Source organism: Nerophis ophidion, linkage group LG20, assembly GCF_033978795.1.
Source record: "Nerophis ophidion isolate RoL-2023_Sa linkage group LG20, RoL_Noph_v1.0, whole genome shotgun sequence".
In the NCBI taxonomy this organism is placed as follows: Eukaryota; Metazoa; Chordata; class Actinopteri; order Syngnathiformes; family Syngnathidae; genus Nerophis; species Nerophis ophidion.
Genome location: NC_084630.1, coordinates 4,970,598 through 4,998,378, shown reverse-complemented (window position 1 = coordinate 4,998,378; position 27,781 = coordinate 4,970,598). Strand labels below are relative to the sequence as shown.

At 41.0% G+C, this 27,781-nt stretch overlaps 1 protein-coding gene across 1 annotated transcript; it reads left to right on the top strand.

The window, feature by feature from the left end:
- The first annotated feature begins 413 nt into the window (after positions 1 to 413).
- LOC133538667 (protein GPR108-like) lies at positions 414 to 27,781 on the top strand. Its single transcript, XM_061880353.1, has 18 exons — positions 414 to 810; positions 8,598 to 8,717; positions 12,291 to 12,341; positions 14,066 to 14,154; positions 14,223 to 14,302; positions 17,062 to 17,255; positions 17,331 to 17,393; positions 17,467 to 17,568; positions 17,639 to 17,772; positions 20,865 to 20,940; positions 22,044 to 22,117; positions 22,195 to 22,312; positions 22,384 to 22,514; positions 23,030 to 23,073; positions 23,135 to 23,184; positions 25,365 to 25,448; positions 25,526 to 25,647; positions 26,786 to 27,781. Exons 1-18 carry the CDS (start codon positions 715 to 717, stop codon positions 26,871 to 26,873), a joined length of 1,716 nt encoding a protein of 571 aa, XP_061736337.1. The 5' UTR covers positions 414 to 714; the 3' UTR covers positions 26,874 to 27,781.

The following is a 27,781-nucleotide window of genomic DNA, read 5'->3' as shown; positions in this document are numbered from 1 at the left end:
AAGGATCTATATATAGCAATGGTTTTGAAAAAATAAAATAAAAATAAACATAACATCGGCCCCCGTTTGCTTTAATTTTTCAGTGTGTGGCCCTCAGTGGAAAAAGTTTGGACACCCCTGTTTAAGTCACCCAAATACGTTTATTTTGTCCTTCACATCATTCTAAAACCAGGATGAATAACAACGCAGCGCTCGTTTTTATTACGTAAACGCTTGTCAACGTTAGTCACGTGACATAAAGAAGGTTCCACGTGTCAAACGTTTTGCTTTTCGTTGGACAGGACGCTCGATAGACCACACAAGAGTATCACGGCTTTCGTGTTTTTTTTTAATACATTTTTTTTAAATCCACTTTATACGTTAAAAAAACGCATTATTTTGTACGCTCGAGTTTATTAGTATATTAAAGTTTATATTTCCTAAGCCGGTGACGTCACTACCTGTTCCTTGTTCCTCGTCAGCAACCCGGAAACGAGAGGCGCTAATTGCTACATGCTAGCAGCCCGCTGCCATGAAAACACTGACGATTAGCGGAGAGGGAGGCGACTTGTTCTAGACCCAGGACGCGACGCCGTCGAGCAGCCGCCCGTCAACGCAACTCTCACGGGCTATAATCGCTAAACGTTGCCCCGGGCGTGTCGTCGAGACCCGGGCATCGGGGTCCGTCCATCCTCCGCGTTAGCAGCCGCAGCGTTGCGGCGTTCTCGGTGGGGGATGGCCGCGGCGCACAGAGCCGCTGTGGCGGCGTTATGTCTACTCCTTCTCCTCCTGGATGGCTGCGAGGCGAGGATACACAAACTGGTGCTGAAGGTAAGGTGACGGAGGGAGAAATGTCTGCTTGGAAGACGACGTTTGGTTGGGTCGTTAGCCTGCTAGCTTATGCTCTAAAGCTGGGGTCTCAAACATTCAGGCCGCGGGCCAAATGCGGCCCGCCAGACGTTATTTTGCGGCCCGTGATGTGAAATTTAGTGTTGGTGCGGCCCGCGAGTGTCATTTTTCCGGGAGACTCCCAATCAAAGTGCCCCTCCAGGGGTGATCATTCTCCCGAATTTCACTCAAACATTAAAGCTGCAAGCAGGGTTGGTCGGGTCCGCCTTTGGCTGCTGCCCCCGAGACCCACGGCCGGATAAGCGTTAGAAGACGCCTTGGAGCCACTATTTTGAGAATCTAATGCATTGTGAAAGTAATGCAGTTGTTTATTGAAGTGAAAATATCAAACTTCCTCTTGATTTTTGCCAAAGTATGTTCATTATTAAAATGTAGGTCTAAGTGAGACCTACATAGTGTTTTTTGTTTCATGTCTCTCTGACATTCCTACCGGAAGTTACAAGCAGTTTTGTCTGTGTTTTCTTCCTAGGAGCAGTTTGTCCGTGTTGTATTCCTAGGGGGGCGGTAGAGCGCAGTTTTGAGTTTTGAGGTTAGGTTTTTTCATCAGATCGCAATTTTTGCCAGACCTGATGTGTGTGTCAAGTTTGGTGAGTTTAGAAGCATTTTAAGGGGGTCAAATAACAGCTCAAAGAGGCAAAAATGAAATTTTTTAGGAGACTTTGCACAGGGGTTCTTTGAAGGCGCGTCAAATCAAAACCTGAGAACTTATCAAAACACTTTTCTGTACTTTAATCAGAAGGGTTCAATCTCTCTCCTGTGCGAGTTTGAAGCCAAAACAACAAACGCACTCAGAGGAGATAATGTTTGAAGAAAGGTGACCGGTTTTTACAAAACTTTTGTTTTGAAGGGGGGATTGCAAACTTGCTGTTGATTTTTGTTGGGGGTTGTCAATCTATGAAATGTAGGTCTAAGCGAGACCTACATAGAGGTTTTTGTTTCATGTCTCTCCGACATTCTTACCGGAAGTTACAAGCAATTTTGTCTGTGTTTTCTTCCTAGGAGCAGTTTTTTCAGTGTTTTATTCAAAAATAGCGCTAGAGCGCAATTTTGAGTTTTGGGGTTTGGTTTTTTCATTAGATCGCAATATTCGCCAGTCCTGATGTGTGCGCCAAGTTTGGTGACTTTTGAAGCATTTTAAAGGGATCAAATTACAGCGCAAAGAGGCAAAAATTGCATTTTTTGCGAAAAATTTATTTTGAAGGGGTTTTTGCCAACTTCCCGTAGATTTTTGCTGAAAGAAGTGAGTGTATGAAAATTGGGTCTAAGTCAGACCTACATAGGAGTTTTTGTTTTATGTCGCTATGACATTCCTAACAGAAGTTACATGCAGTTTTGTCTGTAATTTTTTTCCTAGGGGGCGCTAGAGCGCAATTTTCATTTTGGGGGATTGTTTGCTTAAAATGTTGGGAAGGTTTGTTATACCGACGTGTGTGTCAAATTTGGTGAGTTTTGAAGCATGTTAAGGGGGTCAAATTACAGCGCGTAGGTGCGGAATAATAATAAAACACAGCAGTTTCAATAGGGTCCTTGGCCCATGGCAAAGGACTCCTGTCGAGTCCTTTGCCATGGGCCAAGGATACTTAAAAATACTTAAAAAAAATATGAATGTAAGTTCATAAAGTGTGAAAAGAAATGCAACAATGCTATAGTCAGTGTTGTGGACATGTTCCATAAATATTGATGTTAAAGTTTTTTTTTTTGTGAAGAAATGTTTAGAATGAAGTTGATGAATCCAGATGGATCTCTATTACAATCCCCAAAGAGGGCACTTTAAGTTGATGATTACTTCTATGTGAGAAACCTTTATTTATAATTAAATGACTTGTTTATTTTTCAACAAGTTATGTTTATATCTTTTTATCCAAACAGTTGAAGTGAAGTGAATTATATTTATATAGCGCTTTTCTCTAGTGACTCAAAGCGCTTTACATAGTGAAACCCAATATCTAAGTTACATTTTTTTTTTTTTAAACCAGCGTGGGTGGCACTGTGAGCAGGTGGGTAAAGTGTCTTGCCCAAGGACACAACGGCAGTGACTGGGATGGCGGAAGCGGGAATCGAACCTGCAACCCTCAAGTTGCTGGCACGGCCGCTCTACCAACCGAGCTATGCCGCCCAGTTCAAGAAAGACCACTACAAATGAGCAATATTTTGCACTGTTATACAATTTAATAAATCAGAACAAAGTGCTGTATTTTACTTCATCTTTTTTTCAACCAAAAATGCTTTGCTCTGATTAGGGGGTACTTGAATTTAAAACATGCTCACAGGGGGTACATCACTGAAAAAAGGTTGAGAACCACTGCTCTACGACATGTACAAACAGCATACCAGCCCAGCCACGTGTTGTATTTAGATTCTGTAGACACAGTAAGCGACTGCAAGACATACTTGATCAACAGTCACACAGGTCACACTGAGAGTGGCCGTATAAACCACTTTAACACTGTTACAAATATGTGCCACACTGTGAACCCACACCAAACAAAAATGACAAACACATTTTGGAAGAACATCCGCATCGTAACACAATATAAACACAACATAACAAATACCCAGAATCCAATGCAGAACTGATTCTTCCAGGCTACAATATAAACCACCGCCCCCTCAACCTCTCCCCCTATTGTAGCCTGAGTTAGGGCCGCATTGGTTTCTGGGTATTTGTTCTGTTGTGTTTTGGATGTTCTCCCAAAATGTGTTCACGGTGTGGCGCATATTTGTAACAGTGATAAAGTTGTTTATACGGCCACCCTCAGTGTGACCTGTATGGCTGTTGATGAAGTATGTCTTGCAGTCATTTCCGGGGGTCTGCAGAAGCCTCATACAAAATGTGACTGGGCCGGCACACTGTTTGTATGGTGGAAAAGCGGACGAGAAGACAAGTTGCCGAGGACGCTAAAGGCAGTGCCATCACGGCACACCCTTAATATTGTTGTCCGGGTGAAAACCGGGTGAATGATAACCCTGGGAGATTGTCGGGAGGGGCACTGATATTCGGGTGTTTCCTAGGAAGATCGCAAGAGTTTGCAAGTATGTTGCTAGGGCGGGAAAGCCATTGAAAGAAGGTGAATTAATCAAAAAGTGCATGTTAGATTTTTTTTTAAGAAATCTTTTCTTGCGGCCCAGCCTCACCCAGTTTCTGCATCCAGTGGCCCCCAGGTAATTTGAGTTTGAGACCCCTGCTCTAAAGTCTAAGAGGCTTTATTAATGTTATGTGTGGAATGACGGCTTTACATTCTGCAAATGTCAATCAATCAATCAATGTTTATTTATATAGCCCTAAATCACAAGTGTCTCAAAGGGCTCCACAAGCCACAACGACATCCTCGGTAGGGCCCACATAAGGGCAAGGAAAAACTCACCCCAGTGGGCCGTCGACAATGATGACTATGAGAAACCTTGGAGAGGACTGCATATGTGGGCAACCTGACCCCCCCCCCCCAGGGAAGTGGTTCTCAACCTGTTTTCAGTGATGTACCCCCTGTGAACAATTTCTAAATTCAAGTACCCCTAATCAGAGCAAAGCATTTTTGGTTGAAAAAAAGAGATAAAGAAGTAAAATACAGCACTATGTCATCAGTTTCTGATTTATTCAATCAATCAATTAATGTTTACTTATATAGCCCTAAATCACTAGTGTCTCAAAGGGCTGCACAAACCACTACGACATCCTCGGTAGGCCCACATAAGGGCAAGGAAAACTCACACCCAGTGGGACGTCGGTGACAATGATGACTATGAGAACCTTGGAGAGGAGGAAAGCAATGGATGTCGAGCGGGTCTAACATGATACTGTGAAAGTTCAATCCATTAATTGATCCAACACAGTCGCGAGAATCTAAATTGTATAACAGTGCAAAATATTGTTCAGTTGTAGTGGTCTTTCTTGAACTATTTGGAAATAAAGATATAAGAAATAACTAAAAACGTGTTGATAATTAAACAAGTGATTCAATTATAAATAAAGATGTCTACACATAGAAGTAATCAACAACTTAAAGTGCCCTCCTTGGGGATTGTAATAGAGATCCATCTGGATTCATGAACTTAATTCTAAACATTTCTTCATGAAAAAAGTAATCTTCAACATCAATATTTATGGAACATGTCCACAAAAAATCTATCTGTCAACACTGAATATTGCATTGTTGCATTTCTTTTCACAGTTTATGAACTTATATTCATATTTTGTTGATGTATTATTCAATAAATATATTTATAAAGGATTTTTGAATTGCTATTTTAAAATATTTTTGAAAAATGTCACGTACCCCTTGGCATACCTTCAAGTACCCCCAGGGGTACGCGTACCCCCATTTTAAAACCACTGCCCTAGGGGACCGAAAGCAATGGATGACGAGCGGATCTAACATGATATTGTGAAAGTCCAATCCATAGTGGATCTAACGTAACTGAGAATCAAGTCCAAAGTGGATTCAATATAGTAGCGAGAGTCCCGTCCAAAGTGGAGCCAGCAGGAAACCGGATCAGCAGCGCAGAGAAGATCCCAACAGATACACAGGCGAGCGGTCCATCCTGGGTCCTGACTCTGGACAGCCAGTACTTCATCCATGGCCACCGGACTGGACCCCCTCCATAAGAAAGGGGAGGACATAGGAGAAAAAGAAAAGAAACGGCAGATCAACTGGTTCAAAAAGGGGGTCTATTTAAAGGCTAGAGGAGGGGTCACCAAGGCGGTGCCCGCGGGCACCAGGTAGCCCATAAGGACCAGATGAGTCGCCCGCTGGCCTGTACTAAAAATAGCTCAAATAGCAGCACTTACCAGTGAGCTGCCTCTATTTTTTTAATTTTATTCATTTACTAGCAAGCTGGTCTTGCTTTGCTCGACATTTTTAATTCTAAGAGAGACAAACTCAAATATAATTTGAAAATTCAAGAAAATATTTTAAAGACTTGGTCTTCACTTGTTTAAATACATTAATTTATTTTTTTATTTTGCTTCTTATAACTTTCAGAAAGGCAATTTTAAAGAAAAAATACAACCTTAAAAATGATTCTAGGATTTTTAAACACATTTACCTTTTTACCTTTCAAATTCCTTCCTCTTCTTTCCTGACTATTTAAATCAATGTTCAAGTATGTTTTTTTTCCTGTAAAGAATAATAAATACATTTTAATTTAATTTTTCATTTTAGCTTCTGACTTTTTGACAAAGAATATTTGTGAAATATTTCTTCAAACTTATTATGATTAAAATTTAAAAAAATTATTCTGGCAAATTAGAAAATCTTTAGAATCAAATTTAAATCTTATTTCAAAGTCGTTTGAATTTCTTATAAAAATGTTGTTTTTGTTAGAAATACAGCTTTGTCCAATTTGTTATATATTCTAACAAAGTGCAGATTGGATTTTAACCTATTTAAACCATGTCATCAAAATTCTAAAATTAACTTTAATCAGGAAAAATTACTAATGATGATTCTTTTTTAAATTTTAAAAACAATATTCGAATTAGCTAGTTTTTCTCTTCATTTTTTTCGGTTGAATTTTAAAGAGTCGAAATTGAAGATAAACTATGTTTCAAAATTTTTTTATTTATTTTTTGTGCGTTTTCTCTTCTTTTAAACCGTTCAATTAAGTGTTTTTTTCATCATTTATTCTCTACAAAAAAACCTTCCGTAAAGGAAAAAAAATGTACAATGGAATGACAGACAGAACTACCCATTTTTATATATATATATATATATATATATATATATATATATATATATATATATTTGTTTATTAAAGGTAAATTGAGCAAATTGGCTATTTCTGGCTATTTATTTAAGTGTGTATCAAACTGGTAGCCCTTCGCATTAATCAGTACCCAAGACGTAGCTCTTGGTTTCTAAAAGGTTGGTGACCCCTGATCTAACGTAACCGTGGGAATCAAGTCCAAAGTGGATCCAATATAGTAGCGAGAGTCCCGTCCAAAGTGGAGCCAGCAGGAAACCATCCCAAGCGGAGGCGGATCAGCAACGCAGAGATGTCTCCAACCAATACACAGGCCATCCTGGGTCCCGACTCTGGACAGCCAGTATTTCATCCATGGCCACAAGGGAGGGGGGTGGACATTGGAGAAAAAGAAAAGAAACGGCAGATCAACTGGTCTAAATAGGGGGTTTATTTAAAGGCTAAAGCAGTGGTTCTTAACCTGGGTTCGATCGAACCCTAGGGGTTCGGTGAGTCGGCCTCAGGGGTTCGGCGGAGCCTCCGCCACGGAGGTAAAGACACATCCGACTTATAGTGTAAATAAAAAGTTCTCCCTATCAGTGCATAATGGATCCCCCCAAACAATGTTCCCTCTAATTTTCCATCTGATTTGCAGGTTGTTTTAATTGATCAATTTGAAACTTTTACTAGAGACTGCAAAGGAAGAGAATACATTTAATGAAACAGTACAGTTTACACAGTACAGTACATATTCTGTACAATCGACCACTAAATGGTAACACCCAAATAAGTTTTTCAACTTGTTTAAATCGGGGTCTGGGTTAATGAATTCATGGTAATGTGTTTAAGGTGTGTAATTTGTTGTGAGTTCATGCACTGTGTTGGTTTTGTTCTTTGAACAAGGTGATGTTCATGCATGGTTCATCTTGTGCACCAGTAAAAAAACATATAACTTTTTCTTGAATATGAAAAAAATAATAATAATTTTTCACTAAAGAAGGGTTCGGTGAATGCGTATATGAAACTGGTGGGGTTTGGTACCTCCAACAAGGTTAAGAACCACTGTGGTAGAGCAGTGTTTTTCAACCTTTTTTAAGGCAAGGCACATTTTTGTTATAAAAAAAATCCGGAGGCACACCACTGGCAGAAAACGTTAAAAATGTACTTTGTGTTAGTAAGCAAGGCTATCTACTTTGTTGCTGTCCTTCTTTGTGTGGACATTGTGGATTGTCGTGTCACGTACGGATGTACTTTGTGGACGCCGTAAGTTTTTGCTGTCGTCCACAGGATTCTGTCTGTTTACTTTGTAGCCAGTTCAGTTTGACTTTTGTTTTGCGTAGCCTGTTCCTTTCCCTTTGTTCATTTTGGGTTTCAGCATTACATAGCTTTTTACCTGCACACTGCCTCCCACTGTGGTCTGCATATCGGGATTGATTGAGACTTTTATTAGTAGATTGCACAGTACAGTACATATTCCGTACTATTGACCACTAAATGGTAACACCCCAATAAGTTTTACCATTTGTTAAGTCGGGTTCCACGTTCACAACAAACCATCCTTGTCTCACCCGACACATTGCGACTTTTACAAAGCAATGCTGCCACCTCCTGACATGGAGTATTACGTGGTTACCCTGCCGAGGTTTACACGGCACAGACACTAAGCAACGGCACATTATTGGCAGATTATAATTATTGATTTGCAAAAAATATTTTGGGCATAAATTAGGTGAAGTTGCATCATTTCCCACGGCACACCAGACAACATATCACGGCACACTAGTGTGCCGCGGCACAGTGGTTGAAAAACACTGGGCTACAGTATACAAATAAGTTTTAAGATGAGACTTAAATGCTTCTACTGAGGTAGCATTTCGAACTGTTACCGGGAGGGCATTCCAGAGTACTCTAGCCCGAATGGAAAACGCTCTATAGCCTGCAGACTTTTTTTGGGCTCTGGGAATCACTACTAAGCCGGAGTCCTTTGAATGTGTTCGATATAACATTGTGTTTTCTTGTGTGTTCCTCAGAATGAAACTCGCTTTTTCGTCCATCTCAACACGTTTGGCTTTTATGCTAACGGGACATTGGATGTCAACCTGCGGTCTCTGCGCCTCCCTACCCAGCTGGTCAACTACAGCGTCTACCCGGTAAGAGCCTTGCTTTGGTCTACTCATACATGATTTAATACACCCCAGTTCTGGGCCCCCATACACAATTAATTAATTCCATCCATCTATCCATCTTCTTCCGCTTATCCGAGGTCGGGTCGCGGGGGGCAGCAGCCTAAACAGGGAAGCCCAGCAGAAATCATTAAATAACGAGACTCAGTCAATCAATCGTTTACTTATATAGCCCTAAATCACAAGTGTCTCACAGGGCTGCACAAACCACAACGACATCCTCGGTTCAGAGCCCACAGTCGACAGTAAAACGTCGTTGTCGCAATATTTCAAGTTTATTTAGACATTGTCATGCTTAGAAATTATTATTTTTGGAACACAAAAAATGTTTAAACATGCTTTAAAAATGTTTAAATAGTATTGATATTGTCTTGTTTATTTAGATGTTTGTATGCTTGGAAATACTTAAATTAAGACCCCAAAAATTGTAGAATATGCTTAAAAATATGTAAATAGTGTTGATATTTCTTGTTTATTTATAAATTTTAATAAAAAAAAAACAGTATTGATATTTCAAGTTTATTTAGACATTCTCATGTTTAGAAATGCTTATTTTAGGAACCCAATTTTTTTTAAAATATGCTTTAAAAATGTTTAATATTATTGATATTGTCTTGTTTATTTAGACGTTTGTATGCTTGGAAATGCTTAAATTAAGACCCCAAAAATTGTAGAATATGCTTAAAAATATGTAAATAGTATTGATATTTTTTGTTTATTTAGACATTTTAATTTTTAAAAAATAATAGTATTGATATTTCAAGTTTTATTTAGACATTCTCATGTTTAGAAATGCTTATTTTAGGAACCCAATTTTTTTTAAAATATGCTTTAAAAATGTTTAATATTATTGATATTGTCTTGTTTATTTAGACGTTTGTATGCTTGGAAATGCTTAAATTAAACCCCAAAAATTGTAGAATATGCTTAAAAATATGTAAATAGTATTGATATTTTTTGTTTATTTAGACATTTTAATTTAAAAAAAAATAATAGTATTGATATTTCAAGTTTTATTTAGACATTCTCATGTTTAGAAATGCTTATTTTAGGAACCCAATTTTTTTTAAAAATATGCTTTAAAAATGTTTAATATTATTGATATTGTCTTGTTTATTTAGACGTTTGTATGCTTGGAAATGCTTAAATTAAACCCCAAAAATTGTAGAATATGCTTAAAAATATGTAAATAGTATTGATATTTTTTGTTTATTTAGACATTTTAATTTTAAAAAAAATAATAGTATTGATATTTCAAGTTTTATTTAGACATTCTCATGCTTAGAAATGCTTATTTTAGGAACCCAAACATTTTTAAAATATGCATTAAAAATGTTTAAATAGTATTGATATTCCATCCATCCATCCATTTTCTACCGCCTGTCCCGTTTGGGGTCGCTGGAGCCTACCTCAGCTGCATTCGGGCGGAAGGCGGCGTACACCCTGGACAAGTCGCCACCTCATCACCGGGCCAACACAGACAACATTCACACTCACATTCCCACACTAGGGACTATTTAGGTTGCCAATCAACCTATTCCCAGGGGCATGTCTTTGGAAGTGGGAGGAAGCCAGAGTACCCGGAGGGAACCCACGCAGTCACGGGGAGAACATACAAACTCCACACAGAAAGATCCCGAGTGCAGGATCTTTGTGAGCTTTATTTTTAAACTCACATGTAAGCAAATGAGCCACAGCTTCAATTCCGGTCCTTCAACAATCGCTATTTCTTCAGAATCAAAATATATATTACACATAGCCTTTTATTTGTGTATTATTGATAAGTGATGCAACGAAAATTTGGTTGTCTTGAATAAAAACCGAAACCGGGTGTTGTGATGAAATATCCATTTCCGCTGGCTACTGTGTCTTTCCGACGCACACAAGTGACATAACTCGCCCAAAGCTGACTAAAAAATCACATTCAGGTCACATTGCGGTTAGACCATAATTGCCAACCCTCCCGATTTTCCCGGGAGACTCCCGAATTTCAGTGACCGTCCCAAAAAATCTCCTGGGGCAACCATTCTCCCGAATTTCCTAATTTCCACCCAAGCAACAATATTGGGGGCGTGCCTTAAAGCCACTGCCTTGAGCGTCCTCAACAACCTGTCTTCACGTCCGCTTTACCTCCATACAGACAGTGTGCCGGGCCAGCCACATAATATATGTGGCTTTTACACACACACACACACACAAGTGAATGCAAGGCATACTTGATCAACAGCCATACAGGTCACACTGAGGGTGGCCATACAAACAACTTTAACACTGTTACAAATATGCGCCCCACTGTGAACCCACACAAACAAGAATGACAAACACATTTCGGGAGAACATCTACACCGTAACACAACATAAACACAACATAACAAATACCCAGAACCCCTTGCAGCACTAACAGGAGTGTATATTCTACAAAATACACCCCAGCTATCACCAAACCCCGCCCCCCCAACCCTGCCCCCCCAATCAAACAGTACCACAACAATAATAGTTATTGTGCAGCTGGGATAGGCTCCAGCACCACCCGCGACCCCAAGAGGCACAAGCGGTAAATAATGGATGAATGGATGAATTATTTTGGTCACAATATCCATTTTATTTATTATTTTGGTTGTGTATATTTGAAGGTCCTCCGCCAGCTTCTTAACAGAGACAGAGCCTATTTTATGGCTTTTGGTTTGGATGTTTATTCAATCGCAAAAATGCTTGCAGACAGAGTATATTTTATTTTTATAATTTTTTTTGTTATATTTAACGGGGTATTTAAAAGTTTACATTTCAATTGCAATGTTAAAATGTATGAGAAATACAATCTTGCATTATTATTATGTATTATCATTACATTGGTGGTTAAGTTGGTTAAGAAAAAATAACAGCAATACTATTTTTTATCGGCAATAATTAGTAGGTTAATATATCGGCGATCAACATGTGTCATCATCAGCCCAGGCCTAACAGTTTAGATTTTAGGCCATATTGCCCATCCCTCAGCCCTCACACACACCCCCCACGCGTGCACCTGCTCACACACACACACACACACACAATTGGTATGTTTACCTAACAAACTAATTATAGCATGAATTTGGTTAAAAACCGCTTTTTTAAACACATGTAAAAACTTGATTATGTGTTAAACTTTTTAAAGATGGAAATTACATATCTAAACCACCCTAAATAATTTGGATTTTGTTTTTTGTTTTTTGGACAAAATAGTGCCAACAACTTCAATGCAAAGTGGCCATAATGTGAAATTAAGTATATTCACTTAAACATAATTATAAATTCAGGTGGAAACTATTTTTAAGGAGGTTGTCTTAGATATTCTTTGTTTGATTTAAGATAACAATTTATATGTTACATATTACATATTTTTTACACTTTACCAGAGCCTTTGTACAAAAGCCCCACTTTGACACCCCTGACAGGCCCTTCCCGTTTTGCTCAACATATTTGCTTGTCCTGACAAAGGCAGAAAGTGATCACATGAATACCAAGCATGTGGTCTAATATGCATTCTTTTCTTCTTCTCAGGTTGGATTCAGCTTATCCAGGTCCCGTGTGAGTGGAGTTCTGTCATACCCAGTAAGTGCCTCACATTGTATGCCACGGGGGGGTCAATGGTTTAATAATCAATTATCATTCCAGGATACAATCATAACAGGTCTGGCAAACGCTGATGTTTACTACACGACGTGAACATAAACGCAACTCAATTTTGAAGCCTCGCAGCACTCTGACAATGTTTTCCTTGCCATTACCGGTATTTTAGGGGGACAGCAAGCCCTTAAAAACAGAAGAGCACTCCCGTTACATATGGGGTGTCAGATCACTTCGCTTTCACTTCCAACACAGTATAACACAATATAGCAACCTTGACTATTGGCCGATATATAATATCAGCACGAAAAATACACACCTTTTATTTACTATGTAGTGTGGAATAATATATAAGGCTTTATAGTAATATGTTGTTGGGATAACGTGGGCTCTGCATGCTGAATCCTGAGTCAAATTTGCAAGTTTCTATTTATATCAGTTTGTCCTCGGTGTGTTGCTGTACAGGAAGTAGTCTTTGCAATGAAGTTAAATATGCCAGTCCAGTTTTTTGTCAAGCCTACAGAGGCTTTGTACCTTAAATATTGTACATATTGCACACCAGCTGTTTGATTGTAACGTGCATCTTAACTGGAGTTTTCATTACCGAATTTGAAGCTGTTAAAATTGCTGTGTAAAATAGCTAATGCTGGTTAGTAGCGTGCATTTGGCGAATCCAATGTAAGCTAGTGTTGAGTTAGAAAAAAAATTTATGTCGGAATGTCACAGATAAAAGTTGTTTTGTTCCTCTTGGAATTTATACTGACAATTTATATCTGAATGTTCACTTTCACAGTGTGTTACAGTAATGGCTTACAAAAATGGAGTTAACTTGTTATCTGTCTGCTAAACTAGCAAGAAGAGGCGTTAGCATGGAATGCTGTTTGCGTCCGAGTTTTTATATCGCACGTTATAGATCAGGGGTAGGGAACCTATGGCTCGCGACCCAGATGTGGCTCTTTTGATGACTGCATCTGGCTCTCGGATAAATCTGAGCTGACACTACTTAACACAATAAGTAATGAATAATTCCACTTGTAAAAAAATAACGTTAGAAATATAAAAATGCTCATGCATTTGAAGTCATCCATCCTTTTGTCTACCGCACCTGTTCAAGAAGTTGCCTTAAAGGTAAGAAATAATATATTTATTATTGGTTAGTCTAGGGCTAGCCCTCTTGGGGGTTCTTCAACAAGGCCCAGGTGGGCCATTTACACACCTGTCGCTGATTTCGAGGCCGGTCCTGGCAACACCCCGCTTCGCTGCAGACCCGCAGGCCACGCCCCCTCCTAAATTAGCTTCAGAATAACAACGTTATTACAAAGAATAAGAGACCTATAATACTGTAGAAATGTTGGTCTTAATTAAAAATGCACACTTTTAGTTGTGTTCAGTGTTAAAAATATATTATATGGCTCTTACGTAAATACATTTTAAAATATTTGGCTTCTTGGATCTCTCAGCCAAAAAGGTACCCGACCCCTGTTATAGATGCACCCCGATTATATAGAATACTAGTTTTTACTAATATCGGACTGATATCCCATGTCAATATTGGATCAGGACACCCCTAGTTACATAAAACATTTTTGAGTGCAGTATTTCCTTGAAAAAAATACAATGTGGTCCTGTTTGCTTGCTGCAAGCAGAAAGAATGAATGTGGTTGTTTTTAAGGCAGTGACAATTCTGTGACAGTGTTTGACTTCCACAGGCTGAAGAGACCGAGACATGCCCTCTCACGCTCACCAAAGCGACCGAGGAACCCCTCATCCTCTTTCTTGTTGATATCAACAGCCTTAGGTAAGTACAGTCATTTGAGTCTTGACCGTGTGAGAGGCTTCTTAAATGAGTTTGTCTTTGCTGTGTAGTGTCAATGTCCGCGTCCTCGGAGATCAAGACAACGTTTTGACCGCCAAACTGAAGGCTGATATGCAGACCAAAGTAAAAGGCAAGCTTTCCATTTTTCCCCTTCACCCATGCATTTGTGCACGCTAAAATCACGACACAACGGGGTTCCGTTCACTTCAGCATGCTTTGTGTTTTCATGCCAGGTTGTCGAGATGAGAGTGATTGCTGCGTCAGTGTAACAGATGCTAGCTAGCTTAGCTGTGCAAAAAGCATGTTAAGTAGGTCGACAGTAGAGATCGACCGGGCCGATTATCGGTCAGTATGTATGAGCCTTTTTTTTAATCGGTATTGGCCTTTTATTTAGTTTTTTAGTTTTGGGGTTTTTTTACAAGTACAACAGCACATAGAATATTTACACATATAATACCAATACTTAGCATTGAAAAAAAAAGATTAGTGAAGTACATCGTAATAACCACTGCTTAAGCACCAGTCTGTTTGGCCAGCATGAGAAAAGTTCACTTTTTTTAAATTATTTTAAGAATAAAATGTACTCTCAATGTCAATATTTCTCCCCAAATACTGTATGTTCTGAATGTATTTGAGTTCTTGTGAGAATTCTTCCCCGGTCTGCTGAGCTTCGTTCACCATGGCGCCCAGTGCCCGTCATTGGTACAGAATATGTCAAAACTGCTAACTTTTTGCCGGAAAATCCCGTTTTTGTCCTTCCTTACTGGTGTCGCCTAGGTTCTGTTTTTTTTTGTTTTAGCCATTGCCGTGATTGAGTCGCTCGACACGCCTCTGTCCGTAACTCTGCCGGTTTCATGTTCTGTGATTGAATCAAATAACACAAAAGAGATGGATGACAAATAGGAGACGTATTACATACAGGAAGTAAAGAAGAGCAGGCAGCAGCTCACACATTGTGTAAGAAATTTTGTCAGCCAGATTGAAATATGTCTCTCAACTATAAATAACACCAAGAAGCCCAGAATTGTTTTTATTTAAATGTTAGCGATATGTCAGGGTTCCTCACGTGGAAACCTTACAATGCATCAAAATCATAAACAGCTATAAAATTGAGTACACGGTGAGTTAATGTGATGTAGAGAAATCCCATATTTTTACCAATTTTCCCAGCAGATTTCCCATATTTTAAATTGCAAATGTTGATGCTCCTCTGAGACACACGTTTGTGAAATCCTCTGATGTTTTTTGGTGCTAAATTAAGCACAATATGAGTGCTGCATAAAAGATAGTTGGTACTGGTTCGACATTTCCTAGAAAATAATGTTAAAAAAACATTAAAGTCATGTCCAGTTGTTTACTGACATATAGGGCTGGGTGATATGGCCTTTTTTCAATATCTCAATATTTTTAGGCCATGTCACGATACACTATATATAGCTCGATATTTTGCCTCAGCCTTGAATGAACACTTGATGCTTATAATCACAGCAGTATGATGATTCTGTGTGTCTACATTAAAATGTTCTTCTTCATGCTTCATTAATATATGCTCATTTTAAACTTTCATGCAAAGAGGGAAGTCACAACTAAGTCAATTGACCAAAACTGTATTTATAAAAACAGTTATTAAACAGTGGCACAAACATTCACGTCATTTCCAAAACAGAGAGTGAAAGATTGTCAGAGACATTTTAAAACAAGCTAAGAGGGCACTTTTGTGCATGATGTCACTAAGATGACCTATGAAAACAACACTAATTTAAAGTGCACTTTTTTTCACAAAATGCCACTACAATAGTTTAAAACAAATAAAGTGCACTTTTTTGCATGATTGTCACACAAGATATTTCAATAACTGTCAAATAAAATGAGCTGTATAATAGGAAATCAAATCGCTCTGTGGAAGGTTACTGCGTAGGTTATCTCCTTATGTTGTTAACTATTTTTTTCGTACGGTGTTGATGTGGAAATGGTTGCCTCGGCATTTTGTTGGTGTGGCACCGAATGGAGATGTTGACATTTGGAGTAAGCACTCTTCATTCTCTAGTGGATTAATTTTCAAATGATGCTACATATTAGCGGTAATGCTACTTTTTGTAGCAATGCTTTTGCCCCACACTTGACAAATTACGGTTGTCTGTTTGACATATTCCCACTTGAAGCCAAACCACCGCCAGACCATGGACCCCCTGCTTTTTGGGGGGAATTAATTCTTCCTTCATTTGTTACCAGATTTGCACCTTTTTTCTCTCGTATTACTACTCGCACCACAGCTAATCTTACCCATGCTGCTACCTGTCTGCTCGGTGGGGGCTCATACGAGTATGAATGTGACGTATGTAAGAAGGAGAGACAAGAAAGAGTAGGAAACGCATGTAGTGTAATGCCAGCAGCTAAAAGCAACTGCGTGAGAACGTATACTCGAATATCACCATATAGAATTTTTATATATCGCATAGAGACAAACGCGTGATATATGGAGTATATCGATATATCGCCCAGCCCTAATGACGTATACTATTTGTGTTCAAATAACTTTTACTGCTAATGAAAATCATCTCCAAATATTATCATCAACCTCTTTGACTACTAATAATCTGTATCAACCCTGAAAAAGCAATATCGGCCAATTTCTAGTTGACAGCTTGGGCTTTTGGCCTACTGGCTCGCGCTGCTCAGCTCACCATCAGTAGGGACGTGTAGTCGCGGGATCAAACCCATGCATTGACCAGAGCTGGTCTGTGCGTGACCATGTTGCAGAACAGAAATGTGCCATTAATGTTTTTAGCCCTGGCCAGTAAACCCACTGACTTAAAGTATTCCGTACCGTTCATAAGGTCCAGTGATGTCAACACAAAATGACATTAAGTTACATGTTGTGTGCTTCAGGTCAGAGGTCAAGCAGGGAGGCTCCTGCCAACCCTCCTGCTGAGCCTGTGGAGCCGGCGAAAGATGGTGATAAAACATCTGACAAAGTAGCAGAAAAATCCAAGGCTAAAACAAATGACGAGCCTGTGGATCAAACTAAGAAGGATCAAACGACGGGGGATCAGACGGCAGTAAATGCACTTCCCGAATTCCAGGTTCAATTAGTCTCTTCTTGTGGCCATGACGTCATCGCAGACACCCAATTTTCAAATGTATGTTTTTACTTGTAGCTCGACAAGACCAAACAGCTGACGTTAGCTTTGGAGAAAGTTAATGACACCTACAACTTCAGCGTAAGAGCACATTTATCGTGCTTAACCTGTGTGTTCTTCTCTAAAGTAAATATTGTCCCTACTTCCTCCACAGTTCCACCTGCTGGTGGGCTTGATGGCTGAAGGCTTGTACAACTTCAACTTCTACTACTGTCAGAACATGGTGCCTGGCATAGATATTCCCTACTCCTTCACCGTAAGTTCACAGCTGCCCTCTGTTCTCCCCTTGTGCACGCGCTCTTTAAAACTCACTACGTCGTCCACAGCTGGAAGTGACCGAGAAGAATCCAGGAGGCTTCTTGTCGGCAGCAGAAATCCCGCTTTCTCGTCTCTACATTGGCATGGCCGGAATCTTCTTCACCGCCGCCATGGTGTGGGTGTACACGCTCATGAAGCACAGGTAAGTGCATGCGTTAACCAATAACCGCTGTAGATTCCTAAAGTAGCCTTAGCTGGACGCTCCTCTACTTTCACATTCACTCCGCTTGCTGCGGCATAACAAAACAAAACTCCAGATGTTCTTCTTCGTTTCTAAGGTTTACTTGCCAACTTAATAATTCAAATCTTAAAACAGTCATGATGTGGGAACAAATGAATGACAAAATAAAGAGAGTTTGTTGCAGTACGAGTTAGAAAAAGTATGAATGAGAATAAGTATGAGTGAGGTCAAAAAACTGTGTGGCTCGATTCCACCGCACCCGACCTCCATTACCCATGACACCTTGCGTCCAAAAACCCCCTTTCCACACAGATCCTTCCGCCATATATGCAATTAAAACAGTTACGTCATCAAATCATTTTGACAAATGTAATAATTACAAATAAAGTGAGCTTTATATAATTACTCTAAGCATTCAATATATAAATTTTCTTATCATGAAAATAAAGTAAATAGTCCCCTTTTGGCTGAATAAACATAAAACACCCTTCATAAAATGTAAATGAACTTAAACAGCATTTAGGCTCCTACAACCGCTCACTATTGGCACTCGCACTTCAGGCAATGGCAGGGCTGTACGGTGCGAGAAGTTTACTCGCAAATGCGTATCAAAATAGGCCGTGCGACTTTGGAAAAAAAACTGTCATGCATGTGCAAATAGGGGAATTCAACCCTTTCGTCACATTTTGCTCCTAAAATTAATCCGTCCAAATTTGATCAAACTACAGCAACATTTTGGTCCATCTGTATAGCTGTTTGAAATAAACTTAAACAATAACTAAATGGGCAGGTGATTGACGTGGAAGTGTCACCGATCACTCGAGCTAAGAGCTGTTTGTGTCCCTCCCTCCATGCACGGGGGGGCGAACTGGAGGCACGCCCCTTGTTCACATACTCAGTCTTCCAACATGGAAGAACAAGATCTTAGTTGGAAGAACAGGTCCATAAAGACAAGTTTTTTTTATTACCTTAAAACTTGACACAAACTGCGCTGCGCGCTTGTAGCTACGAGTGTCGGAGGGAATATCTATCCATCCATCTTCTTCCGCTTATCCGAGGTCTGGTCGTGGGGGAAGCAGCTTAAGCAGGAAAGCCCAGACTCTCCTCTCCTCTCAGCCACTTCGTCCAGCTCTTCCCGGGGGATCCGAAGGCGTCCCAGGCCAGCCGGGAGACATGGTCTTCCCAACGTGTCCTGGGTCTTCCCCGTGGCCTCCTACCGGTCGGACGTGCCCGAAACACCTCCCTAGGGAGGCGTTCGGGTGGCATCCTGACCAGATGCCCGTACCACCTCATCTGGCTCCTCTCCATGTGGAGGAGCAGCGGCTTTACTTTGAGTTCCTCCCGGATGGCAGAGCTTCTCACCCTATCTCTAAGGGAGAGCCCAGACACCGGGCGGAGGAAACTCATTTCAGCCGCTTATACCTGTGATCTTGTCCTTTCGGTCATAACCCAAAGTTCATGACCATAGGTGAGGATGGGAACGTAGATCGACCGGTAAATTGAGAGCTTTGCCTTCCGGCTCAGCTCCTTCTTCACCACAACGGAATCGATACGGCGTCCGCATTACTGAAGACGCCGCACCGATCCGCCTGTCGATCTCACGATCCACTCTTCCCTCACTCGTGAACAAGACTCCCCAACCCGGAGATGGCACTCCACCCTTTTCCGGGCGAGAACCATGGACTCGGACTTGGAGGTGCTGATTCTCATCCCAGTCGCTTCACACTCGGCTGCGAACCGATCCAGTGAGATCTGAAGATCCCGGCCAGATGAAACCATTAGAACCACATCATCTACAAAAAGCAGAGACCTAATCCTGCGGTCACCAAACCGGAACCCCTCAACGCCTTTACTGCGCCTAGAAATTCTGCCCATAAAAGTTATGAACAGAATCGGTGACAAAGGGCAGCCTTGGTGCAGTCCAACCCTCACTGGAAACGTGTCCGACTTACCGCCGGCAAGCTCTGACACTGATCATACAGGGAGCGGACCGCCACAATAAGACAGTCCGATACCCCATACTCTCTGAGCACTCCCCACAGGACTTCCCGAGGGACACGGTCCAATGCCTTCTCCAAGTCCACAAAGCACATGTAGACTGTTTGGGCAAACTCCCATGCACCCTCTAGAACCCTGCCGAGAGTATAGAGCTGGTCCACAGTTCCACGACCAGGACGAAAACCACACTGTTCCTCCTGAATCCGAGGTTCGACTATCCGGCGTAGTCTCCTCTCCAGTACACCTGAGTAGACCTTCCAAGGAAGGCTGAGGAGTGTGATCCCACGATAGTTGGAACACACCCTCTGGTTCCCATTCTTTAAGAGAGGAACCACCACCCCGGTCTGCCAATCCAGAGGCACCGCCCCCGATGTCCACGCGATGCTGCAGAGTCTTGTCAACCAAGACAGCCCCACAGCATCCAGAGCCTTAAGGAACTATGGGCGGAACTCATCCTGAGGAGCTTGACACAAACTGCACTGCGGGCTTGTAGCTACGAGGGTCGAAGGGAATATTGAACAGCAAATCAATGATTGATGTGACAAACTTAATATCCAAACAATACCCTCTTTGTTGACAAGAACAAGAAAAGGAAGCACATTCAATCTGGTTATTAAGCAGAGGTAACACAAACCAGTAAAAGATTTAAATAAGCTGCTAGCCTGCTCAAGCAAAAACCTGAGGGCTCCTGATCTCACACTTTACTAGGCAACAGGCACCGCCTTTTAAAGGCACACACACTGACTCAAACACTTGTCAATAATGATACACTCGTGTTAACGACATTGCTAGCACAGTTTAGGGATGTTCTCTGTTTAATTGAGCGTTACAGTAGGCCTTTTAATGACATTCTGTTTATATGTATGAGTGCACGTGTACCTTGTGTGTTAATGAAGAAATTGTGGTATTTATACATTTCATATTGCTACTAAATTATGTTCTACAAAAAATGTTCTGTGCTACAAATGTTTTTCATTTAGAAGCACAACTGCTGCTTGTGAAAAAGCGACACATACAGCCCTGCAATTATCGCCGATGTTGCCTCTTCTTTGCAGGTACAGCGTGTTTAAGATCCACTGGCTGATGGCGGCGCTGGCATTTACCAAGTCCATTTCTTTGGTTTTCCACAGCGTAAGTGCACACATCCCAACACTCCATACTTTTTTTCAATTTAAAAAGTATCCTTCATACAGTGGGGCAAACAAGTATTCAGTTAGTCACCGATTGTGCAAGTTCTCCCACTTAAAATGATGACAGAGGTCTGTAATTTTCATCATAGGTACACTTCAACTGTGAGAGACAGAATGCGAAAAAAAAAATCTAGGAATTCACATTGTAGGAATTTTAAATAATTTATTTGTAAATTATGGTGGAAAATAAGTATTTGGTCAACCATTCAAAGCTCTCACTGATGGAAGGAGGTTTTGGCTCAAAATCTCACGATACATGGCCCCATTCATTCTTTCCTTAAACCGGATCAATCGTCCTGTCCCCTTAGCAGAAAAACAGCCCCAAAGCATGATGTTTCCACCCCCATGCTTCACAGTAGGTGTGGTGTTATTGGGATGCAACTCAGTATTCTTCTTCCTCCAAACACGACGAGTTGAGTTTATCCCGAAATGGATACATGGATGATACAGCAGAGGATTGGGAGAATGTCATGTGGTCAGATGAAACCAAAATAGAACTTTTTGACAATTTATTTAAAATCTGTTTCAACTTTAAGGGAATCAATTTGTCCATTTCCTTGCACTTGTTTAATGATTAAGGGTTTGACAGCCTAATTAACAATTGTAAATTATTATGGCATTGATAATTGGTTGATTTTTATTTTTTACAACATGTTAATCTTGTGGTGTTTTCTCTTTTAAGGGTTTTCACCTAAAAAACTGCAAAAAAGACTAAAAAGAAAAAAGAAGTTGTTTCTTCGTTTGGAGAAACTGTTGCAAACTAAAGGAAATGTAAAAGGAAAGAAATAACGATGGTCTGGTCTTTTGAGTGAAATCCAGAAGCCACATGCAGCATTTGTACATCCTTTCAAGTTTAGGATAACCAAGCATAAAAGCAAAACACCTGACAGTGATGTAAATAAAAATGAGACATTTGCCGATATTCGATTAGTCAATCCATCAAATTATCATAATTGTGAGAAGCCATAATCGTCCAGCCCTAATGTATAAAACACAGTGGTTGTTTGGTGATGTCCTCTTTCAATCTCTCTCTTCCTCGTCCAGATCAACTATCACTTCATCAACACAGAAGGTCATCCCATCGAGGGCTGGGCGGTCATGTACTACATCACACACCTGTGAGCTCACCTCCTCGCAGAATGATCACCTTCTCACTGTGAGCGTGTTTCATCTTTTTGCCAACTCCACCTCCCAGGCTCAAGGGGGCGCTCCTGTTCATCACACTGGCGCTGATTGGCACCGGCTGGGCTTTCGTCAAATACATTCTGTCTGACAAGGAGAAGAAGATCTTCATGATTGTCATTCCCCTGCAGGTGCGTGACCGTGGCAGCTACCAGTAGGGTGGTAGTAGTCTCTGTCAACATGCTTGTGTGTTCACCTGCAGGTACTGGCCAATGTGGCCTACATCATCATGGAGTCTACGGAGGAAGGTTCCAGCGAGTACCCTCTGTGGAAAGAAATCCTCTTTCTGGTGGACCTCATCTGCTGCGGCGCCATCTTGTTCCCTGTCGTCTGGTCAGTTTTTAGAAGCATCATTCAGCCAAGATGTACACTGACTGCTCTAAAGTATCACATGTCCAAGTTTGACTTGTAAAGTACTGTTCCTTTTGAAACGATCCATAACATTTGATTGATTGAAGCTTTTATTAGTAGATTGCACAGTTCAGTACATATTCCGTACAATTGACCACTAAATGGTAACACCCGAATAAGTTTTTCAACTTGTTTAAGTCGGGGTCCACGTTAATCAATTCATGGTACAAATATATACTATCAGCATAATACAGTCATCACACAAGTTAATCATCATAGTATGTACTTTGAATTATTTACAATCCGGGGGGTGGGATGAGGAGCTTCGGTGGATGTCAGTACTTCAGTCATCAACAATTGCATCAAGAGAGAAATGTGGACATTGAAACAGTGTAGGTCTTATTTAGTAGGATATGTACAGCCAGCAGAGAACATAGAATGCTGTACTCACCGTTATGAGATACACGCTCATTAAAAAAAGAACAACTATCTTGTAGGTCCATCCGTCATCTCCAAGAGGCTTCCAGCACCGACGGAAAAGGTGAGAACTGTAATTTAGTCGGTTCACCGTCATTTGACTAATTGTGTACTTTGTCCTACAGCTGCCATGAATTTGGAGAAGCTCAAGCTCTTCCGCCACTATTACGTCATGGTGAGCTCACAAGTGGCACCAGGGCCTGCCCTCGGCTTTTGGTGGCCCTAAACAAGATTTACTTTGTGGCCTCATTTGGTTTTTAATGTAACAGACTAGGGGCTATAGGGCTGTCTGCTGCCCAGCGAGTATTGTAATAGTTGTCCCTTGCCACTTTTGGGGCTTGGAAATGTGACAATGTGGTTGTTATTGAGGGCTTTCTTGTTACAAATCATAGTTAGTAAAGGTTCTTAATAGAGATGTCTGATAATACAGACTGCCAATATTATCGGCCGATAAATGCTTTAAAATGTAATATTGGAAAATATCGGTATCGGTTTCATAAAAAGTCAAATGTATTACTTTTTAAAACGTCTCTGTATGGCGCGGTACACGGACGTAGGGAAAAGTACAGAGCAGTTGCGTCTCACAGTCATACTTGCCAAACCTTCTGAGTGACTCCCGAATTTAAGTGCCGCTCCCAATAATCTCACGGGGCAACCAATCTCCCGAATTTCTCCTGATTTCTACCCAGACAACAATATAGGGGGCCTGCCTTAAAGGCACTGCCTTTGCGTTCCGCCCCAATCACATTAATATCTACGGCTTTGCACACACACAAGTGAATGCAATGCATACTTGGTCAACAGCCATACAGGTCACACTGAGGGTGGCCGGATAAACAACTTTAACACTGTTACAAATGTGCACGACACTGTGAACCCACACCAAACAAGAATGACAAACAAATTTCGGGAGAACATCCGCACCGTAACACAACTTAAACACAACAGAACAAATACCCAGAACCTTTTGCAGCACTAACTCTTCTGGGATGCTACAATATTCACCCATCCCCCTCCATCACTACAAACCCATCCCTCCAACCCCGCCCTACCTCAACCTCCTCATGCTCTCTCAGAGAGAGCATGTCCCAAATTCCAAGCTGCTGTTTTGAGGCATGTTAAAAAAAAATAATGCACTTTGTGACTTCAATAATAAATATGGCAGTGCCATGTTGGCATTTTTTTCCATAACTTGAGTTGATTTATTTTGGAAGACCTTGTTACATTGTTTAATGCATCCAGCGGGCATCACAACAAAATTAGGCATAATAATGTGTTAATTCCTCGACTGTATATATCAGTATCGGTTGGTATCGGGATCGGTAATTAAGAGTTAGACAATATCGGCAAAATAGCCATTATCCGACATCTCTAGTTTTTAACAGTGTTTTTTAAGCTTGCTTCATAAAAAAAAAAAAAAAGAAAGAAAACATACTCACATTGACAAACACATGGTATGGAGACACTGGCGGTCACCACACCCGTGGCCACACCCACCGACTTTCAGGTACTATATAATCCAACTAAAACACTAGTAACACATTAGGCAGATAAGGGATTTTCCAGAATGATTCTAGTAAATGTGTCTAATAACATCTGAATCGCTCTCACTGCCCTTGCCTTTTTTTCTTTCTTTTTTTTAAACTTTTTTTGTTCTAGTCCTTCACACTCAATATCCTCACCCACGAATCTTTCATCATCGCTCAAATTAATGGGGAAATTGTCGCTTTCACAATCCGAATCGCTCTAGCTGCTAGTGAAGTGAATTGAATTGAATTAGTGAAGTGAATTATATTTATATAGCGCTTTTCTCTTGTGACTCAAAGCGCTTTACATGATACCCAATATCTAAGTTACATTTAAACCAGTGTGGGTGGCACTGGGAGCAGGTGGGTAAAGTGTCTTGCCCAAGGACACAACGGCAGTGACTAGGATGGCGGAAGCGGGAATCGAACCAGCAACCCTCAAGTTGCTGGCACGGCCACTCTACCAACCGAGCTATACCGCCCCCAAGTGGCCATGACAATGTGAGGATGTGAGGAGCCCTACAACCAGTGACGCAAGGCTTTTTTATTAGCGACCAAAAGTTGCGAATTTTATGGTCGATGTTCTCTACTAAATTCTTTGAGCAAAAATATGGCAATATCGCGAAATGATCAAGTATGACCCAAAAAATGGACCTGCTATCCCCGTTTGAATAAGAAAATCTCATTTTAGTGGGCCTTTAATCACTTATTTTTTGAACAATTTCCCTTGTGGATGAATAAAGTTTGTCTAAGTCTAAGTCAAACACCTGCAGAGTGTTGTATGCATGTTGATGATGAGCTCCACGCACTAATTGTGGTCTTTGTGTAGATCGTGTGTTACATCTACTTCACGAGGATCATCGCCATCCTGCTGAAGGTCACCATGCCGTTCCGCTGGGAATGGTTCTATGAGGTACCGCTCGTCTCTCCTGCGATGGGCCCTTTAAAAATGAAACACGGTCCGTCTTTTACGCTCGTCTTTGTGTTCAGTTCCTGGTGGAAGTTTCCACGCTGATCTTTTTTGTCCTGACGGGATACAAGTTCCGACCCGCTTCCAACAACCCGTACCTCCAGCTGCCGCAGGACGAGGAAGACGAAGAGATGGATGAAATGTAAATATTAGTAAAAGCAGGTTGGGTTGGTTTATGGCAGGGGTGCCCATTACGTCGATCGCGAGCTACCAGTCGACCGCGGGGGGTGTGTCAGTCCATCTCCAGCCAGGCTTTTAAAAAAAATAGACCTAAAAATGAGTGATCATCAATCTTCACCAAGACGTCACTTAAATGACATTCACGGTACCGGAGGGTCTTGTGAGATGACGCTGGCTGCTGCAAGATCATTATTATGAAAATATGACCGAGAGGAAGGCGAGAAACACTTTTTATTTCAACAGACTCTCGCGCCGTACCTTCCGTCAAAACTCTAAAGGCCGACTGCACATTTCCTATCTTCACAATAAAAGCCCTGCTTCATGCTGCCTGCGCTAACTAAATACAGAGTCTCGGAAAACTGGCGTGCACAAGCGATCCCTCTGAAAGCTGGCGTGCACATCACTTGTGCACGCCAGCTTTCTGAGACTCTTATTTTGGTAGCGCAGGCAGCATGAAGCAGGGCTTTTATTGTGAAGATAGGAAATGTGCAGTCGGCCTTTAGAGTTTTGACGGAAGGGACAGCGCGAAAGTCTGTTGAAATAAAAAGTGTTTCTCGCCTTCCTCTCTGTCATTTTTTCATAATAATGAACTGGCAGCAGCCAGCGTCATCTCACAAGACCCTCGGGTGCCGTGAATGTCAATCAAGCAAGCTACGGAATTTGCCGCCAATGTTTTTCTTGTAAAGTGTATGGAAGCTGGATGAATTAGATGCCAAAAACCAACCACTTTCATGTGGTATTGTACAGAAAGGACAACTTTTTTTCTCCTCCATTTGAAAATGTGGGCGTTATCATCATTACTGTCTGATTCCAATCAATGCAAGTCATCAGAATCAGGTAATACACCAACTTATATTCTTGTCTTTGTGAAAGAAAGACATCTATATGTGTTACACATGCTTCTATTATCATTAAACACATTTAACTTGTTTACAAAAATGTCTCTTTCATAAATAAATAAATATAAATGATATATATAAATGAGGTAGATCCCCTCGAGTTGGTCAATTGAAAAGTAGCTCGCCTGCAGAAAAAGTGTGGGCACCCCTGGTTTATGGTCTTCATTTTCTGAACGGGCCCTCTGGTTCTGTGTGTTGCAGAGTGACTGAGTCAGGAGCCCTGGAGGGCATTTCCAAAGTCAAGAAGACGTTGAACGGACGCGAGCGCCAAAAGGAAGCCACCTTGTGAGCGTGGGCGGGGCTTCATTTGGGAGGGACATGGACCCGATATGGCTTCCCACCCACGGACCACTGCTCCCACACCCTCCTACCCCTTTTTTCTTTTTTTTTGAAGAGCTCAGTGGTTCTAGTGGTCCTTCCTCCCCCCACTACCTGCCTATGCAAACTGACTTTGTGTCTTTGGAGAACATCCACAGACGGACGGACTGACGGATGAACGGATCCCCAAAGATCATTTTAGCTTTTTTGGGTGTGTGTTTCTATTCAACACGATACTTGCATTATTCCTTATATATTGCGCGTGCTGAGAGAGGCGTTTCTTCGCTAGAACATGCTCAGGTTCTCCCCACTGGCCAATCAAGATGCAGGCAACATTCAGGGCGCTGCTGATTGGTGGAGGCCACACAGTTCTGATCAGGATGTTTGAGCTTGTAAATTTCACGATCTGTACTTCTTGGTCCATTTCAGTATTGATGTTGGACCGCCCGTCATCGCCGCTGTAGTTTAGCGCTCCTAAACACTTTTTTGGGGGGTGGGGAGGGCGTCACTGCCACTGTTAGCAACGTAACTAATTGCTTTTGTCTGCATTTTTAGTATTCTATTCTGGATATGATGCCTATTTTATTGATGACTTTTGAGAAGTTATTGCTATTGAAAGGTCAGAAGAGTGTAAATAATCTTGGCCCCGCCCCCCTATCAAAAAACAAAACCCACTTTGCGATGATTTAGTTTGAATTTGAATCAAAAGTGAGAATGAGGCTACTGAGATATGACCACACACACAATCCTCTTCACGTGTGTTGCCTTCCTGTGAGGACGCAAATGTAACTTAACTCTATAGCTTCAACTTTACTGAGGGATTATTTTTTTCATGTTGGTGACCTGTCAATAATAAAGCTTGTGTTCTGGTGAACTTAA

What these genes read in the sequence shown, in the direction of transcription:
- LOC133538667 (XM_061880353.1), top strand. Translation starts at nt 715, where the DNA reads ATGGCCGCGGCGCACAGAGCCGCTGTGGCGGCGTTATGTCTACTCCTT. An exon ending in TACACGCTCATGAAGCACAG is followed by an intron (nt 17,773 to 20,864) that starts GTAAGTGCATGC and finishes TCTTCTTTGCAG; the next exon opens with GTACAGCGTGTTTAAGATCC. An exon ending in TGATTGTCATTCCCCTGCAG is followed by an intron (nt 22,313 to 22,383) that starts GTGCGTGACCGT and finishes GTTCACCTGCAG; the next exon opens with GTACTGGCCAATGTGGCCTA.